Source organism: Pipistrellus kuhlii, unplaced genomic scaffold (genome assembly GCF_014108245.1).
Source record: "Pipistrellus kuhlii isolate mPipKuh1 unplaced genomic scaffold, mPipKuh1.p scaffold_m20_p_14, whole genome shotgun sequence".
Lineage (NCBI taxonomy): Eukaryota > Metazoa > Chordata > Mammalia > Chiroptera > Vespertilionidae > Pipistrellus > Pipistrellus kuhlii.
In genome coordinates, this window is record NW_023425449.1 from 403596 (window position 1) to 419751 (window position 16156).

The window sequence follows — 16156 nt, forward strand, 5'->3', positions numbered from 1 at the left end:
ACAGGTCCACGTGGTGCCTTCCTGCCCTGCTCAGGCCCCATCTGAGGGTAGCGGGGCGCTGCTCCCCGGACTGCGGCAGGAGGGCAGGGAAGGGCTGCGAAGGCCGGCGTGGGCGTTGTCACTGGGGTCAGAGAGGGCCCCCGAGAAGCCATTTGATTTGCAGCAAATTTCGTGCCCCCGTGACTGGCTAGCTCAGATAGTGTCAGGGGAGGGCCACTCGGGGGCCCAGCCCCGCCTTTTCGCTCCTGAGCCTGTTCCCCGAGCTGCCCAGCAGGGGGAGCCAGGCGCAAGGGAACAAGGCCTGGCTGGGAGGGACCTCCCCAATGTGGGCAGAGGGGCCTGCCTCTCCTCCATGCTGGGTGCACAGCAGACAAGGGGAGCCTTCTCCCCACAAGCCTATGATGGAACCTCTCCCTCTTCTTACAGTTCCACCCTCCCACCCCCGGCCCCACCTTCCCTCAGGCCCAGAGAGGCAGGGCACCCTGCGAGGGCCACAGCACCCAGTCCTATCCTCTGCGCCCGCCAGGAGAGGCCTGGCAGTCACAGAGGCTCCAGTGTGGTGAGGCCCAGGAGGGCTTCCAGGGCCACGGGGGGAGGGGTGGCCTGGCTCTGAGCCCCCTCCCGGGCCTGGGGGTGACGCCTCCTCCCCATTCCTGCAGGAAGGGCTCTCTCTCCAGCTGCAGCCCCTGGGGGCGGGGGCCTGTGCCCGCAGCACCAGGCTGTGGGCCGCCTCGCACCCTCCCAGGGCCAGCTCTCCCCGGGCATCCTGGCAGGGCCCCTCTGCCTCCAGGCCCTGCTCTGTGCAGGCACCTTGGCACCCAGGAATCTAAGTCCCATGCACCCTAGGAGGCAGCTGTCACCCCATCCTCAGCAGCGGGAGCTAGGGCTCTAAGGGGGTGGTCCTCGGAGCGGGCACCGAGGGCAGCCAGCAGCACCGGCCTGGAGTCCTCCTCAGAGATGCCGCATGGCCTGACCCCGCAGTCATGGCGGGAGCGCCCGGGGGCAGCAGGCCAGGCCCCCCGCCTCCGCACGACCCTGGGCCCACCCAGGTTCTCCTGTCCCCACTCGGGGGGAGGTACGCCCTGAACCACAGCCCTGTGTCAGGCACCCAATGAGCTGGTGGGAGGGAGCAGGCCTGGAACCCACCGCCAGACTCCTCATGCTCCGTGGCATCCCCCAGACTAAGGTCGCCCGCTGCGACCAGCCACCGGCCCCAGACGGTGCTCCAGGCCCTGGCAGTGGCCCCTGCCCTGGCCACCCTGCCCGGTGACCCCGAGACGGAGGGCAGAGCGGGCCGGGGCCTGGGGACAGGCCTGGCGGTGGTTCAGGCTGGCACCTCCCGCTGGTCACCGCCCCTGCCTCCCCGGCCCAGCCCCCACACGGAAGCCTGCGTGACGTGGAACCAGCCGTGGGTGGGAGAGAGTGTCCAAGCCGGCTAATCAGAGGATGCCACTCGGTTCCCATGGCAACTGCTGCAGAGCACGTCTTTCAGGATAGACTCAGGTTAGGCCTCAGCTGCCAAAACACCCACCACTTCGGCTGGTTACCGTGGTGACCCAGGTGGCAGGATGTGGGGGGGGGGGAGAGGAAGGGGGTGGCCATGGGCTCCGAGGACAGGCCAGCCCAGGCCTACCCCTGACCCGGCCCCATGCTGACCCGGACGCTGGTTACAGGCTGAGTCCCCTTTACCCACCATGAGCCTGGACCCTCATCCCACACTGTCTCCGACCCCGGCATGGGCTTCCCCATCTCCTCCAGGCTGGGCCCGGGTCCCCTCCAGAGTGAGTCCTGGCCCCTCCAGGCTGAGCCCGGCCCCTCCAGGCTGAGCCCGGCCCCTCCAGGCTGAGCCCGGTCCCTCCAGGCTGAGCCCGGCCCCTCCACGCTGAGCCCCGGTCCCCTACACGCTGAGCCCCGGTCCCTCCAGGCTGAGCCCGGCCCCTCCAGGCTGAGCCCGGTCCCTCCAGGCTGAGTCCCGGTCCCTCCAGGCTGAGCCCGGTCCCCTCCAGGCTGAGCCTGTCCCTCCAGGCTGAGTCCCGGCCCCTCCAGGCTGAGCCCGGTCCCTCCAGGCTGAGCCCGGTCCCTCCAGGCTGAGCCTGTCCCTCCAGGCTGAGCCCGGCCCCTCCACGCTGAGCCCCGGTACCCTACACGCTGAGCCCCGGTCCCTCCAGGCTGAGCCCGGCCCCTCCAGGCTGAGCCCGGCCCCTCCAGGCTGAGCCCGGTCCCTCCACGCTGAGCCCGGTCCCTCCAGGCTGAGCCCGGTCCCCTCCAGGCTGAGCCTGTCCCTCCAGGCTGAGCCCGGCCCCTCCAGGCTGAGCCCGGTCCCTCCAGGCTGAGCCCCGGCCCCTCCAGGCTGAGCCCGGCCCCTCCAGGCTGAGCCCCGGTCCCTCCAGGCTGAGCCCGGCCCCTCCAGGCTGAGCCCGGTCCCTCCAGGCTGGGCCCGGCCCCTCCAGAGTGAGTCCTGGCCCCTCCAGGCTGAGCCTGTCACTCCAGGCTGAGCCTGTCCCTCCAGGCTGAGCCCGGCCCCTCCAGGCTGAGCCTGTCCCTCCAGGCTGAGCCTGTCCCTACAGGCTGAGCCCCGGTCCCTCCAGGCTGAGCCCGGCCCCTCCAGGCTGAGCCCGGCCCCTCCAGGCTGAGCTCGGTCCCTCCAGGCTGAGCCCGGTCCCCTACACGCTGGGCCCCGGCCCCTCCAGGCTGAGCTCGGTCCCTCCAGGCTGAGCCCGGTCCCAGCACAGGCTGAGCCTGTCCCTGGCCACACTCGTGCGGCTAACGGACACTCAGGAAATGAAGCTGCTATTTCTGTGCGTTTTCACTTTTAATGTGTGCCCGCCCAGAGCCGACACTGATAAATGTGCGTCCAGGACGGGTGAGCATTGGGAGGCAGGGCGGCCGAGGTGCCGCTGGCCGGGGGGGGGGGGGGGGGGGGGGCGAGGCTGGCGGCCCCTCCAGCCGGAGAGAGGCAGCCTTCTTCCCCAGTTCAATGCCCCTCTGTCTGCAGGCTCATTTCCATCTCATTACGGATGAATGGAGCCAATTAATGGCCCCGAGCAGCCTGGCCACCCAGGAGGGAAGGCGCACGGGAGGGTTCCGGGCCTCTTCCCACCCGCACCCCAGCCAGAGCCTGTGACCTCCTCGTCCCCGCACCCCAAGGTGGCTGGAGTGGGGGCGCTGGGGAGGCCCTCTCGCTGCTGGGCCTTCCTGGTCGTGGGGGGGTCCCCCTTTGGAGAGGAGGACGGTGCACTTCCCATCGCCTCCAGCAGAGGGCGCCCTAGGCCAGCAGGTGGCGCAGCATCTGCCCACTCACCCCGCCCACCCGGCCCGGTTCCCCTGAGGACCCTGCCCAGCCCCCGCATTGTAGGGCCTGTCCCAGGACACCCAGGCCCCTCCTCTGAGCCCTCTGCATGCCCATGGGAACCTCAGGGGGTAGAACCGCTCCCTGAAATTCCTCCTCAACCCGCCCTCCAGTCCACAGCCCCGCCCCCACAGACATGGCCTTGCATTGTCCGGGGGTGCCCCCCCCCCGCCCGCCCAGGGACACCTGGACCCCCCCCCCGCCCCGCCTCCCCCACACTCTATGCCAAGTCTCCAGGCCCTGTGAGCGCCGGCCCAGCTGCAGCAGGTGCCGGGGCCTCAGGATGAGGCCGAGAGCCAGCCCCCCCTCCAGGTGAGGGGCCCCGGAGAGCCCCTCCCAGCTCCTGGAGCAGGCCCGCCCGGCCCATCTCACAGACAGACACGGAGGCCCTGGCCGGTGTGGCTCAGTGGACAGAGCGTCCGCCTGTGGTCTGAAGGGTCCCGGGTTCGATTCTGCTCAAGGGCACCTGCCTCGGTTGCAGGTTCAAACCGTAGCCCTGGTTGGGGCGCTCCGGAGGCAGCTGGGAGCGTGTCTCTCACATCTACGTCTCCCTCTGTCTCTCCTCCTCCCCTGCGCTCCTTCTGAAAACCAGTGGGAAAATATCCTCGGGCGAGGATTAACAGCAACAGCAAGAAAGAATATTTCTCAGAAGAAAAGGAGATACTAATACATCCAGAGAGGGGGGGAGGGGACTGAGGCTGCGGGCCCTCCCCCAGCCCCTGCCCTAGGCGCCTCCCGCTGGAGCCTGAGGCCAGTCCCGCCCGCTCCGCCCTGGGCCTGGGGACCCGCCAGTCCCTCCCTGCGGCAGCTGCACAGCCTCCTCCCGTCGTCCTGGGACACGGCATCTCACGGGAGCTGTCCGTGGGGGGTGGAACACGCGTGTGCCTGTGGCCACGGCCCGCCCTCCCTCCCCATGTCTGGAGTGGCCTCGTCTCCAGCGAGACGGCCGCCTGTTCCCGGTCCTCCCAGCGCCCTGGCCACCGTGTCAGGCTGAGCCCCGCGGGAGCCCTCAGGCCCCCCCTCGGCTTCCTGTGCTTCCGGAGGGAGGCCTGGGCTCTGGGCTGGGGTCATGGGTCAGGGGTCATGGCCGAGGCCACCCACCACGCGGTGACAGGCTGGGAGTCCTGGGCGGGCCTTGGTCTCAGCCCGGCATCTCCGTCCCAGCCCCCCACGCCCGACCCGGCGTCTCACACTGGGCCCAGCTCAGCCCTCCGCACCGGGCCGGCACACGGGACGCACACGGGACGCACACGGATGCACACGGGGACAGGGACACGCAGACCCGCACTCCCAGCCCCCAGACGCTAGGTTTTCATTATCCTCCATGCCGCTTCTGCAATAAAATTCCTTAATTAAAACATGAATATTTAAAACGGCCCTTGAGAGATGGCCCGTCACACCCAGGCAGGACGCGGAGACAGACGGAGGGACGGGAGGGCGGGACGGGGCGCACGGACAGGCGGCGGGCAGAGGGACAGGTGCTGTGCCGGGAGCAGGCCGAGCAGGCGGAGAGCCGGGCCATGTGGCGTGGACAGGCCCGGCGGGGGAGGGGAAAGTGGGCCGCGGCGGCTGCGCACAGCTTCTGGGGGAGGAGATGGAGGACGTGCCTCCCCCCGCCCCCCCCAGCCTCCTCTGGCCACTGGGGGCGAACTCCCCGCAGGTCTGGCCTGGCGCCTGCCCGGCTCTGCTGTGTGTCTCCTGAGTGACCGCTGGACCTCTCTGGTCCACATGCCACCCCCCAACCCTACTGCCCTCCCCATACTCCCCCCTTCTCCTGCCCCGCCACTGCCTCCGCCACGGCCACGGCCACCGCCACCGCCACCGCCACCGCCACCGCCTCCACCACCGCCACCGCCACCGCCACCGCCTCCGCCTCCGCCACCGCCACCGCCACCGCCACCGCCACCGCCACCGCCTCCGCCTCCGCCTCCGCCTCCGCCACCGCCTCCGCCTCCGCCACCGCCTCCGCCACCGCCTCCGCCTCCGCCTCCGCCTCCGCCACCGCCTCCGCCACCGCCTCCGCCACCGCCACCGCCTCCGCCTCCGCCACCGCCACCGCCTCCGCCTCCGCCACCTCCACCGCCTCCGCCTCCGCCTCCGCCACCGCCACCGCCACCGCCTCCGCCACCGCCTCCGCCTCCGCCACCGCCTCCGCCACCACCACCGCCTCCGCCACCGCCTCCGCCACCGCCTCCGCCTCCGCCACCGCCTCCGCCACCGCCTCCGCCTCCGCCACCGCCTCCGCCTCCGCCACCACCACCGCCTCCGCCTCCGCCTCCGCCACCGCCTCCGCCACCGCCTCCGCCTCCGCCACCTCCTCCGCCTCCGCCTCCGCCACCACCACCGCCTCCGCCACCGCCTCCGCCTCCGCCTCCGCCACCGCCACCGCCTCCGCCTCCGCCACCGCCACCGCCTCCGCCACCGCCTCCGCCACCGCCACCGCCACCGCCACCGCCTCCGCCACCGCCTCCGCCTCCGCCACCGCCACCGCCACCGCCTCCGCCTCCGCCACCGCCTCCGCCACCAGCGGCTCCGAGCGCGCCAAGCACCTCCCCACACGCCGCGGCCACCGCCCGCGGCCCAGCCCTGCCTGTCGGTGCCCGGTGGGCAGCACCCCGCAGAGCAGTCACCGCTTTGCAGGTGGAGAAACTGAGGCCCGGGCAGGTGGCCGCAGGGAGTGGCCAAGCACGCTGACATCCCATCCCCTGCCCCCCGCCCCGAACGAGCTGTCCACGCCGAGGCCACAGTGACAGCCCTCCCAGCCTTCACCCGCCACCACCGGGAGCTGCATGACTGTGATGTGTCCCCCATTTAACGGGGCATTTCCTGCTGGGTCCCCGCCCCCCCCCCCCCCCCCCCCCGGGGCTCTGCCTGCCTCTCGCCTGCGCCCCACTCTTCCCCAGCCACCTCCACAGCTCAGGGGGGCGTCTCATCGGGACCCGGGCTCTGGGGGCACAGAGCGGGGGGGGGGGCACATAACGGGGCCTTGGCACTGCATGGCGGTTTTTATTATTGACCAGCGGCCGGTGCACGACATTCCTGCGCCGGGGCGGGTCCCTCAGCCTGGCGCCCTTTTGCAGGATGTCCTTGAGGGGACACATTAGTGCTGCCGCGGAGGCAGCCGCTGTGCTCACCAGCCATGAGCCCAGCCAGTGCCTGAGTGTGGCTGCCCTGCGGGAGCGCACTGACCACCAGGGGGCAGCTCCTGCGTCGAGTGTCTGCCCCCTGGTGGTTAGTGTGTGTCATAGCAACTGGTCATTCTGCCCTTCAGTTAATTTGCATATTAGCCTTTTATTATATAGAAATTTCAGAGAGGAAGGGAGAGAGAGGGAGAGATAGAGACATCCATGACGAGAGAGAATCATGGATCGGCTGCCTCCTGCACGCCCCACACTGGGGGTGGAGCCTGAAAACCGGGCCTGTGCCCTGACCGGGAATCAAACCCTGACCCCCGGGCCCGCGGCTGCCCCCACGGCAGCCCCCGCCTGCTCAACCCTGAGCCCCGCTGGCCGGGCCCCACTGGCATTTTATGCCGTTAAGGACGTTATTCTGAGGAGCAGGGCATCCACCTCAGTGCTCGAGGGGGGGCTAGAGAGCTGGCAATGCCCCCACCAGCGTGGCCCCCACCCGTGGCCTGGCCCCCAGCCGCACCGTGGACAGCTGCCTGCCTGGCCTCTCGGACCCGACATCCGAGACAGGCTTGCCTGCCCTCCTGCCCCAGCGCTGCCCCCGCCTCGGAGATACTCCCAGGAAACCGGGGTCCTGAGGGGGGCCCGCCTCCTGCCTGCCAGCCCACTGACCAGCGCAGACCCGCCTCCTGCCCGCCGCCTGCCAGCTCACCCGCTTCCATCACCCCGGCACCTTCCACAGGCTCTCACCGCCTGCCCCCCCACGCCCTGCGCCCCCGGCGCCCTCTGCCGGTCTGACCAGCCAGGCCCGCCTCTGCCTGCTCTGGGCTGCGGGGCCGCCCCGGTGCTCCAGCGGCCCCCCCAGAACCTGAGCCTGGGCCCTGGCCCACAAGACCCCTTTCCCGCCCGCCCGGCGCTCAGGAACAAAGCGTCAGACAGCAAGCTCCTCCCAGCCTCACCTCCCGCCACATCCACAGCCACGTCCCAGCCGCCCCCAGACCCGCCCTGCCCCCGCCTGCAGCCCGCAGGCCCCGGACGTCCTGCCTGCGAACGGGAAGGGCCCTCCTGGGCCTCCTCGCCCGCCGCCTCCTCCCCGAGCTGGGCCCCCTCCGGAGCCGGCCCCACTCACCTGGGGCGCCCTCGGGGCCGCGGTCCTGGGTCAGGCTGGTCAGGCAGTTCTCGGGGCCGCCGGCCGCGCCGTCCCGCAGGCAGACGTCGCCGCGGGGCCCCGGGGGCTCGCCGGCGCCCCCGTCCGGGCAGGCGCAGGGGGTCTGCATGATGCCGCAGGGGTGCGAGCTGCGGCTGCCGGCCAGGCAGGCGTCCAGCCAGCGGCACAGCATCTGGCAGGCGGCGGGGCTGGGGCTGCGGTTGCCCACCACCAGGAACTCCACGGAGAAGGCGTCGGGGGGCCCGGCGCCGTCGCGCTGCAGCTGCAGGAACTGCTTGCCAGCCTGCAGGAAGGCCAGGGGCGCGGCCGGCTCGCACAGCTGCAGCACCTCGTCGAAGCTCTCCACGCCCAGGAAGGTGCGCGTGGACTCCAGGAAGGAGTCGAACTGGAAGGTGCGCACGCGGCCGGGGCCCCGGCAGGGCGCGGCCGCCTTGGCCACCTTCACGTACAGCGTGTAGCGCCGCGGGTCGGGGTTGCGCAGCGTCCAGGAGCAGCGCGAGGCGTTGGCGGGGAAGGCCGCGGCCGCCGAGAAGTAGCCGAAGAACTTGCCCTGCACCAGCGTGGCGCACGGCTCGGCCCCCGGGCCCGCGGCCGCCCCCACGGCGGCCCCCGCCTGGCACGCTGGCAGCGGCAGCAGCAGCAGCAGCAGCAGCGGGCAGAGCACCCAGCGCGGGCTCGGGGCGGCCTGGCCCCTCATCCTAGCTCGCGGGGCCGCCGGGGACCGGGCTGGGCAGGCAGGCGCGGGCCAGGCCCGGACATGCCAGGGTCCGGCGGCGAGCAGACCGGGCCGGGGGCCGGGGCCGGGGGCAGGAGGAGGGGCCTGCGGGTGACCCGGGGGCCACGGTGGCACCTCACGTCCAGGGCCTGTGCCCGCGGTGGCCGCTGGCAGCACCTGGAAGAGAAGGAGCAGGAGGGGGTTGGTGGGGGGAGGGGGAGGGATGAGGGCACGGTGGGGTCAGGGCCCACACAGCTTTGGGCAGCTGGCAGAGGCCTGGCGCTGTAGCCCGGCACCGGCCCTGTCCACCTGTCCACCTGCCGCCACCAGTGTGTCCACCTGCAGGGCCAGGGCCCAGCTCGGACAGGGCACAAGGGCAGCGCCAGGCCCGGGCCGAGTGCCACAGGGGCCCTGCCCGGCCCGTCTGGCCTGCAGCCTGGTGTGGCTCCCGAGGGCTCGGCCGCCGCCTGCCCCCTCCTCACAGCAGGAGTCACCAGTCCTCCCATATCATGTGTCCCCAACCTGCTGTCCGTGCAGCCACTCAGGTCCCCTCTCCCTCCCCTCCCCTCCCCTCCCCCGCCGTCTGAGCTGGGCACCATGGCCGCTCGGCACCCGTGCTCAGGGGGGAGGGCTGGGAGCACAGAGTGTCCACAGCCTGAGCGACCCCTGCCTCCCCTCCTTTCCTAGAAAAGACGTTTTAATTGATGTCAGAGAGGAAGGGAGAGAGAAACAGCCACAATGAGAGAGAACCCCTGACCGCTGCCTCCTGACGCCCCCCACTGGGGAAAGCCCACAGCCCGGCCGGTGTCCTGCCCGGGAATCGAACCCTGGCCTCCTGGTTCCTAGGTCGGCGCTCAGCCCCTGAGCCAGTGGCCGGCCTCACCCCCTCTGTGCGGCTGGTGCTGTCGGCCCCGTTTCACCACAGCACGCTGAGGCTCAGAGGGAGTGATCCCCAAGGTCGCGGCGAGGGGCCGGGGTGCGGACTGACCCCAGCTCATGCCGCGGGCACCGCCGGCTCTGCTCCTGCCCGGAGACAGGACCGCTGCGCCGGGCGCGCGAGAGCAGGAGCCCACCTTCACGGGGACCCTGGCCGCTGCTCTGCCTCCGAGCCTCAGTTTCCCCACCGTCCCCCACGCAGCAGGAGAGCTGGCGAGACGGGGAGGGAGGCGGCCGCCCGGTGCCTCGCCAGCTGAGCGCACAGGCCGGCAGCCTGCCGCGGCTGGCCCTTCTTCCTGCCGGCCCAGCTGGCCGGGACACAAGGTCAGCCCGCTCTGCGTCCCCACCTGGCGTCCTTCCTGCGTGGGCTCGGGGACAGAGCGGGAGCTGGCACAGGCCGGGCACCGCTGCCCCCGGCAAGTCCCACGCCTCCAGCCTCAGTTTCCCCATCTGTCAAATGGGGGTGAAGCCTCCCTCTCACCGGGCCTGGGGGTTACCTGGCGACAGGGGGACTGTGGCAGGAGGAGGCGGGGCCGGGCCAGGGCACCATGTGGCGGCTGGCCCTCTGGCAGTCCTCAGGGGCAGAGATCAGGGCCTGGGAAGGAGCCTGCATGCTGCTCACCTGCCTGTCCGGGAAGCCTGTCCCTCACTAGGCCGCTCGGGAACGGCTCTGCGGCTGCCCGCTCCCTCCGGGGGGGACGGCGAGGCCTTGGCCAGGGTCCCTCGGCCCAGCCCGGAGGCGGGGGGGCGCCCAGCCTCTCCGAACCTCACCGGGGCCAGCCCAGCTGCAGTGCCTCCCCGCCCCCCTCCCCCCAGTCCAGGCTGGGGCCCCACACCCAGGACAGACCCTCCCACCTTCCCAGAGGGGCCCAGGGCCCTCAGCCCAGTGGCCCCAGCACAGCCCTCAGCGCCCGGCCGGCCCTGCTGGTCCCAGCTCCCCCCTCGCCGGAGGCCGCCTGTGCCCCCACACCAGCACCAGGTGGCGGTGGCGGTCGGAAGCAGGGCAGCCCCGTAGACAGGCGGCTGGGCAGCGGGGGCTGTGGGGCTGGGGATGGGAGGGGGCAGGGGCTCAGGGACAGACACGGGGAGGGAGGCGTCAGTGGGGGTGGGCAGGTGGGGGCAGGTCAGAGCCCTTTCGGGCCGCGCAGCCCGGCCAAGGCTCCGGAGTGGACCTTCCAGACCCCGGGCGAAGGCAGCCAGGTGCCGCTCAGGGTTCTCACACGGGGTCCCCGGAGGAAGCCAGGGCGGAGGCGAGTGCAGGCTGGGCCACTTCCCGCGCCCCGGCTCCCCGGGGGGTCTCTGACTTGAGTGGTGTTGCACCCTGACTGCCGGCCAGCGAGCACCGGGCACCGGGCACCGGGCCTGGCGCGGCCTCTGTGGGCACAGGGCAGAGCTGGGCAGGAGCCCGCGGCCAGAGTGCGGCTCCTGCCCCTGCCGGGCTCGCTGCCCTCCGTTCACTGCCACCTCCTGCCCCCGCGCCCGGTCCTCCGCGGACGAGGTGCCTTCGCCCACAGCCACCCCTGCCCGACCTGCAGCGAGGCCTGGGCAGCGGCCGGTCAGCCCAGGTGGCGAGGAGACAGGTCTGCGCCCACATCCTTCCCGGCCTTCGGGGTCACCGCCAGCCACGGTGGCCGTGGCCACCTCCCACCCAACCCCGGCGTGTCCCCGTGTGCCAAGCGCTGCCACCCGCCTCACGGTCAGAGCCCGGTGCCTCGGCTTCCCTGCCCCTCGGCTCCAGTCTCACCCCGTCCACCCCGCCCGACCCTCCTCCCGGCCCGGCCTCCGCGCCCTCCCCAGCCACCCGCTGCCAATGGCACCCAGACGCCAGCCACAAAAGGCGCTCTGTTGTCCTGCCCGCCCTCCAAACAGTGCCCGCTGTGTGTCCTGGGAGAGGCTGCGGGGGGAGGGGCGGGCGCCCGGGCTGAGGACAGCTCAGGTGGGCGGGGCCGGGAGAGCACAGGGGGAGGCCGCCCAGGGGTGCCCAGCGTCCCCCTCCCTCCATGGGCCTCACGGATGCCCCGGGGTCGGGGCAGGCTCCGCAGCCTGGTTGCCTGGAGGCGGAGGCGGGCCCAGGACGTTCGGTCTGAGTGGCTTGGGCTTGGGCCAGGAGAGCCTGGGGGCCTCCCCTTGTGAGCACGCCCCCTCCCCTCCCATGGCCACTGTCTGGACCCCCCCCCCCCAGCCCAAGCCAACCGGGTCCCAGTGAACTGGGAGGGGCCCCCAGAGCTGGGAGGGGCGCCCGGGCAGGCTCCTGACAACCACATTGCCTACACCTGCCAGCCCAGCCCTGGGGGCTCCTCCCCTGCTGGGCCGGCGCCCCCAGACCTGCCCCGCTCCTACCCGGGAGGGCCAGGGCTCCCTCCACTCTATAAGGAGGCAGACAGCCAGGTAACTGGGGCACGCTGTCTCCCTCGTCCTGCCCACTGCCCAGCTCCTGGCCCTGGCGCGGCGGCCAGCTCCTGTGGCCTCGTCGCACCTGCTCCCCAGACCTGCCCCAACCAGCCACAGGCCATGAGGACACCAGACAGAGCCTGAGCCGTGACACACCTCGCCCCTCCTGGCTGCCCTGCCCGGGTCCCCCTTCGGCCCTGGGCAAGGTGGCTGCTGAGGAAGCTCCCTGAGCCTGCAGACCGCCCTCTTGCCACTCACCCCAAGCATGCACACACACGCCCACTCGCACACACCTGCACCTGCACCCATGCCCATACTTGCACACACATGCACACACATGCACATGCACATGCACGTGCACACAGAATGCTCCCCTGGGGGGAGTCCCAAGTGAGGAGAGTGCCAGTGTCTGTCCTGCGGGCCCCTGTCCTCCCCTCACGTGCCCTGCTTGGCCCCCAGAGGGAGGCGCTGTGGCGGTGCCCACCCAGCTGCCGGCCGGGAGCCACGCCCCCATCCACACCCCCGCGGTGCTGGCGTCTGAGGCCCCAGCAGGAGGGGCTCAGCCAAGGTCACCTGCCCAAGGTCACAGCTTCAAGATGGGCAGAGCAGTCAGCTGGGCTGGCTGCATAGTGGGCCCCGAGGGGGAGCGCTGGGAGGGGGAGGGGGGAGAGGCGGGGACGGATGGATGAGGGATGCGGTTCCTGGGCAGCCTGGTGGTGGAGGGCAGTCCTCATGCCAGCACGTGCAGGACGAGGACAGACAGGCACTGCCACGGCCCAGTCCCCGTCCCCAGGGCCCCTCGGCGGCAGCAGGAACTGGGCAGGCACACGGTGCCCCGGGAGCCAGGCCCTGCGCTGGGTCTCCCTCTGCACCCAGGGTGCCGCTGGCTCTGCCTGGGACTGGGGGGGGGGCACGGAGGAGAGGGGTCAGCAGAGCGCAGCCCTCAGCTCGCGGTGGTGTAGCCAGGAGGATCCACCTCACCCCAGAGCAGGACCACGGCTGGGGGGGGGGGGCAGGGGAAGCCGGAGGGACCCGCTCCAGCTTGGTCCTGCGTCTCTGGGGAGACGGGAGGGGTCTGCCCGTTGCAATGTGCTCAGGCCCGGCTGTCCGAGTTCCCACTGCCCTCTGGGCCCCCTTTCCGGAGCTGTCATGGGGGGCAGCTCTCCTGCCGCAGCCTCGATGTCCCTGAGGCGGGGACACCGCAGGCCCAGGGTCCAGGCAGCCCCGGGCGCTGTGGCCTTCTCTGTGGGCGCGGGCCGTGTCTGCCCACGTGCCCCCGCTCCGGGCGCCAGGCCCTGGCCACCCCGTTGGGATGAATGAAGAAGTGGGCGCACCATGCATTCCGCCTGCCATGACCCTGCTGCCCCTCCCCTGTGCCATCTCCTCGGCATGTCCACCACCAAATCACCCGCCTGCTGGCGACGCCCCTGTGGCCTCGGCCCCCAGTTCACAGCCCCAGGGGCCGCCCTGCTTCCTCTGCCCCCTCGCCCTCCGGCCAGTCACCATCCTCTCTGCCCCTCACGCCTGCACGCTCCCCGGGCACCCACATATGAAGCGTGTGTGTGTCTGTGGTCTGTGCGTGCACACAGGCCCGGTCCCCGTGTCTACCCCAGGCATGGCAGGGGCAGGGCGGCTGGGGGGGTGTCCGAGGGCGTGTGACCAGGTCTCAGAACCCTCCGGCTGGGTGCAGAGCCCCCGCCCCTTGCTTCCAGACACAGGCCTGCCCACAGGGAACACGGGACCCTGCACACTGGCACCCAGGGACACACAGACCTGCCCGCACCTCGCGCACGTGTGGCCGCTTCATGCTGCACACAAGCCCGCAGGACGCGCACGTGCGTGAGCGGCGCCCACGGACACACGCACCCACGGACACAGGCTCGCTCTCGCCTGTGCCGGCACACGGGGCAGGCGGTGTGGGGAGCGGGCAATGGCAGCCGCGAGCGCATGCAGCGGGCTGGCGGCGGGACCGGAGAGCCACCGGCTGGGGCTGCGGGGCTGGGCCCCGAGGAGGCGGAAGGGGCGGGCGGGCGGCGGGGCGCGCGCCCTCTGCCGGGCGCCGGGGGCAGCGCGCCGCCCTCTGCCGCCGCCGCAGCCCAGCCGGCCGGCCGGCCGGGCCCAGCGGGAGGCGCCTCCCCCGGGGAGCGGGCTCGGCCCGGGACCGCTCGGCCGGCCAGGGCGCCGGAGAGCCCCCGCGGCTGCCGGCGCCTCCCGCCGCTGCTCCCGTCCCCGCGCCGCTCCGCTGGGGCCGGCGGCCTGAGCCGCAGCGGGCTCACTGCGGGCGCGCGTGGGTCCCGGGACCGGGCCGGGCCGGGCCGGAGGCTCCGGGAGCGCAGCCCGGGTCCCCGTTTCACAGCGGCGGCCGCGAGGCCCGCGGGACCGGAGCTGCGGACAGGGGAAGGGACTGGAGGGCCGCGGCCACTTGGCTGCGCCCTCCCCGGCCTGTCCGGCTGCCCAGGCCGCGGATGGCCCTCCCGCCCCCGCCAGGAGGCGAGGGGAGGCCGCTTCCCCCGGACCCGGGCGGCGGACCCTCCGCCCCCGCCCCGGAGCCGCGCGCCCTGGCGCATCCCCGCCGGCCCGGCCGCCCGGGTCCTGGGTTCCAGGGCTCCTGGGTCCCGGCTCCCGGCCCGGCCCCCGCCCCCCGGCCCGGGCGCAACAAGTCACAGCAGCGCCCGGGGCTGCGGGCGGCGGGAGGCGCCGGGCGCTCCGGGATTCCCGGCCGCGCACGCCGCCCCCGGGGACCCAGCGCGGCGGCGGGTCCGGCTCCGGGGACGGGGACGCTGGCGCCGCTCCGGAGGCCCCGCCGGCCGCGCAGGGAGCGCCGGAGCCCCCGTCCCGCTCGCCGGCGTGACCTTGTCGGTCCCCGGGGCCGGACCCGCGGGAGGCGCCGGCGTCCGGGCGCGGAGTGGCGCTGCCGCCGGGGTCCGAGGGGGCGGCCCCTCCTGCAGAGACGCGGGAAGGCGGCGGGTTCTGGGAGACATGGCCTCGGCCACCTTCTCGGACCCACAGCTCGGGGTGCCCAGAGGGACCCGGACTCGCAGCGCCCCCGCCCCCTCGGAGCGCTGATGTCCGGGAGGAGGCCCCGGGGTCTCCCCGAGTCCCTGAGTCCGGGGGGCGGGGGCAGGGGCCTCCCAGCCTCCCCGCCACGCATGCCCCGCGGCTCCCCCGGCGGGTGCGAGCCCCTGGCCACCTACATGCCTCGCAACTCGCCCCGAGTTGCCGCTGCGGGACCCGCGCCCCGAACCCGGGGAACGTACTGGGGGCGGTGCGCCCGGAGGAGGGCGCCCAGCCGGCCTGCGCTCCAGGAAGCGCGGCGCCCACACCAGGTGGAGAGGAGGGCGCCCCGCGGTGTGGGTGCCGCTGGGCGCTCCCGGCCCCGGAAAGTGACCCTCGGAGGACAGATGCCCGATGCGCCCCTCCCAGCCGCTCCTCCCGGCTCTGCCCGCCCGGGGTCCGGGGTCGGGGGCGGGCGCCACGCAGACTCAGCCCCGCAGCCCGGTGCGCGCTGGGCGGGCCGCAGAGGCGGAGGATGGGACCGGCGTCCCTGTCGCCCGGAGAGGGCGCAGGGCCGACCCGAAGTTGGAAGCGGCGGGTCCGCATGGCATGACTGACCGGGTGGAAAAGGAGGCGCCGAGGAGGTCCAGGGCGGGGGGCCTGGGGGGGCCTCCATCGCGCCGGGCTGTGGTGAGGGTTCCCTGTGCGCCCCCAGGCTCCGCACCGGGGAAGGACATCCTGGGCTCCGGTGCGACTGGGGGCGGGGGACACACGGGGGTCTCTCCCCCCTGCCCGGGTCTGTGTGGCTGTGGGGGTCACATTGGGGGACTCTGAGACCCCGCGCTGCTCGCCTCTGTCTGTGGGGGACCCCGGAGCCGCCAGGGATGGAGGGCGCCTCCCAGCCCAGCCTGCCAGCCCGGATGGGGGGCCCGCAGATCCCAGGGCCGCCCCCTCCCAGCCCGCCCGGCGCGGGTGCTCGGAGACCAGCCAGGTCCGCCGCCGCCGCCGGGGAGCGGGGGGCTGGGAGGGGAGGCGGGGGTGCGAGCTCCCAGCTCCCCGCGCAGCCTGGGCGCCGGGAGCCCAGAACGGGAAGTTAGAAGTCCGGGCGCCCCCCCCCCCGTCCCCCGCCCGCCGCGCCCCCGCCCCCAGACCCGGCCCCGGCGCGGCCCCGGCCCCTTACCTTCCCGCAGCAGCCGCGCCGCCGGACTTGCCCGGAGACTTGCGAATCCTCGGGGCGCAGCGCCCCTTGCCGCCGCGGCCGAGCGGAGGGGGAGCTCCTGCCGCCGCCGCCCCCGGCCCCGGGCCCCCGGCCGCCCCCGGAGCGCACCAGGCCCCCTCCCCGGCCGGAGCCCCGGCGCCGCGGCTCTGGATGCCCGGACTGAGGGCGATGGGCCCGCCGGCCAGGACCGCACGGCCGCCTGGCTCCTCCGCCGGGGCCGCCGCCAACGCCGCGCCCGCCGCTCCCTCTCCGGTCG

General features: G+C 73.4%; 1 protein-coding gene across 8 annotated transcripts in view; it reads right to left on the reverse strand.

Moving 5' to 3' along the window:
- ADGRB1 (adhesion G protein-coupled receptor B1) overlaps nucleotides 1-8534 on the reverse strand; it is a 43202-nt gene extending 34668 nt beyond the window's left edge. For all 8 annotated transcript variants that reach the window (XM_036437431.2, XM_045581247.1, XM_045581244.1 and 5 more), the window contains exon 1: nucleotides 7607-8534. In XM_036437431.2, coding sequence (XP_036293324.1) covers nucleotides 7607-8342 — 736 coding nt within the window. In that variant the 5' untranslated portion in view covers nucleotides 8343-8534. The remainder of the gene's footprint in view (nucleotides 1-7606) is intronic.
- Between the last annotated feature and the right edge of the window lie 7622 nt (nucleotides 8535-16156).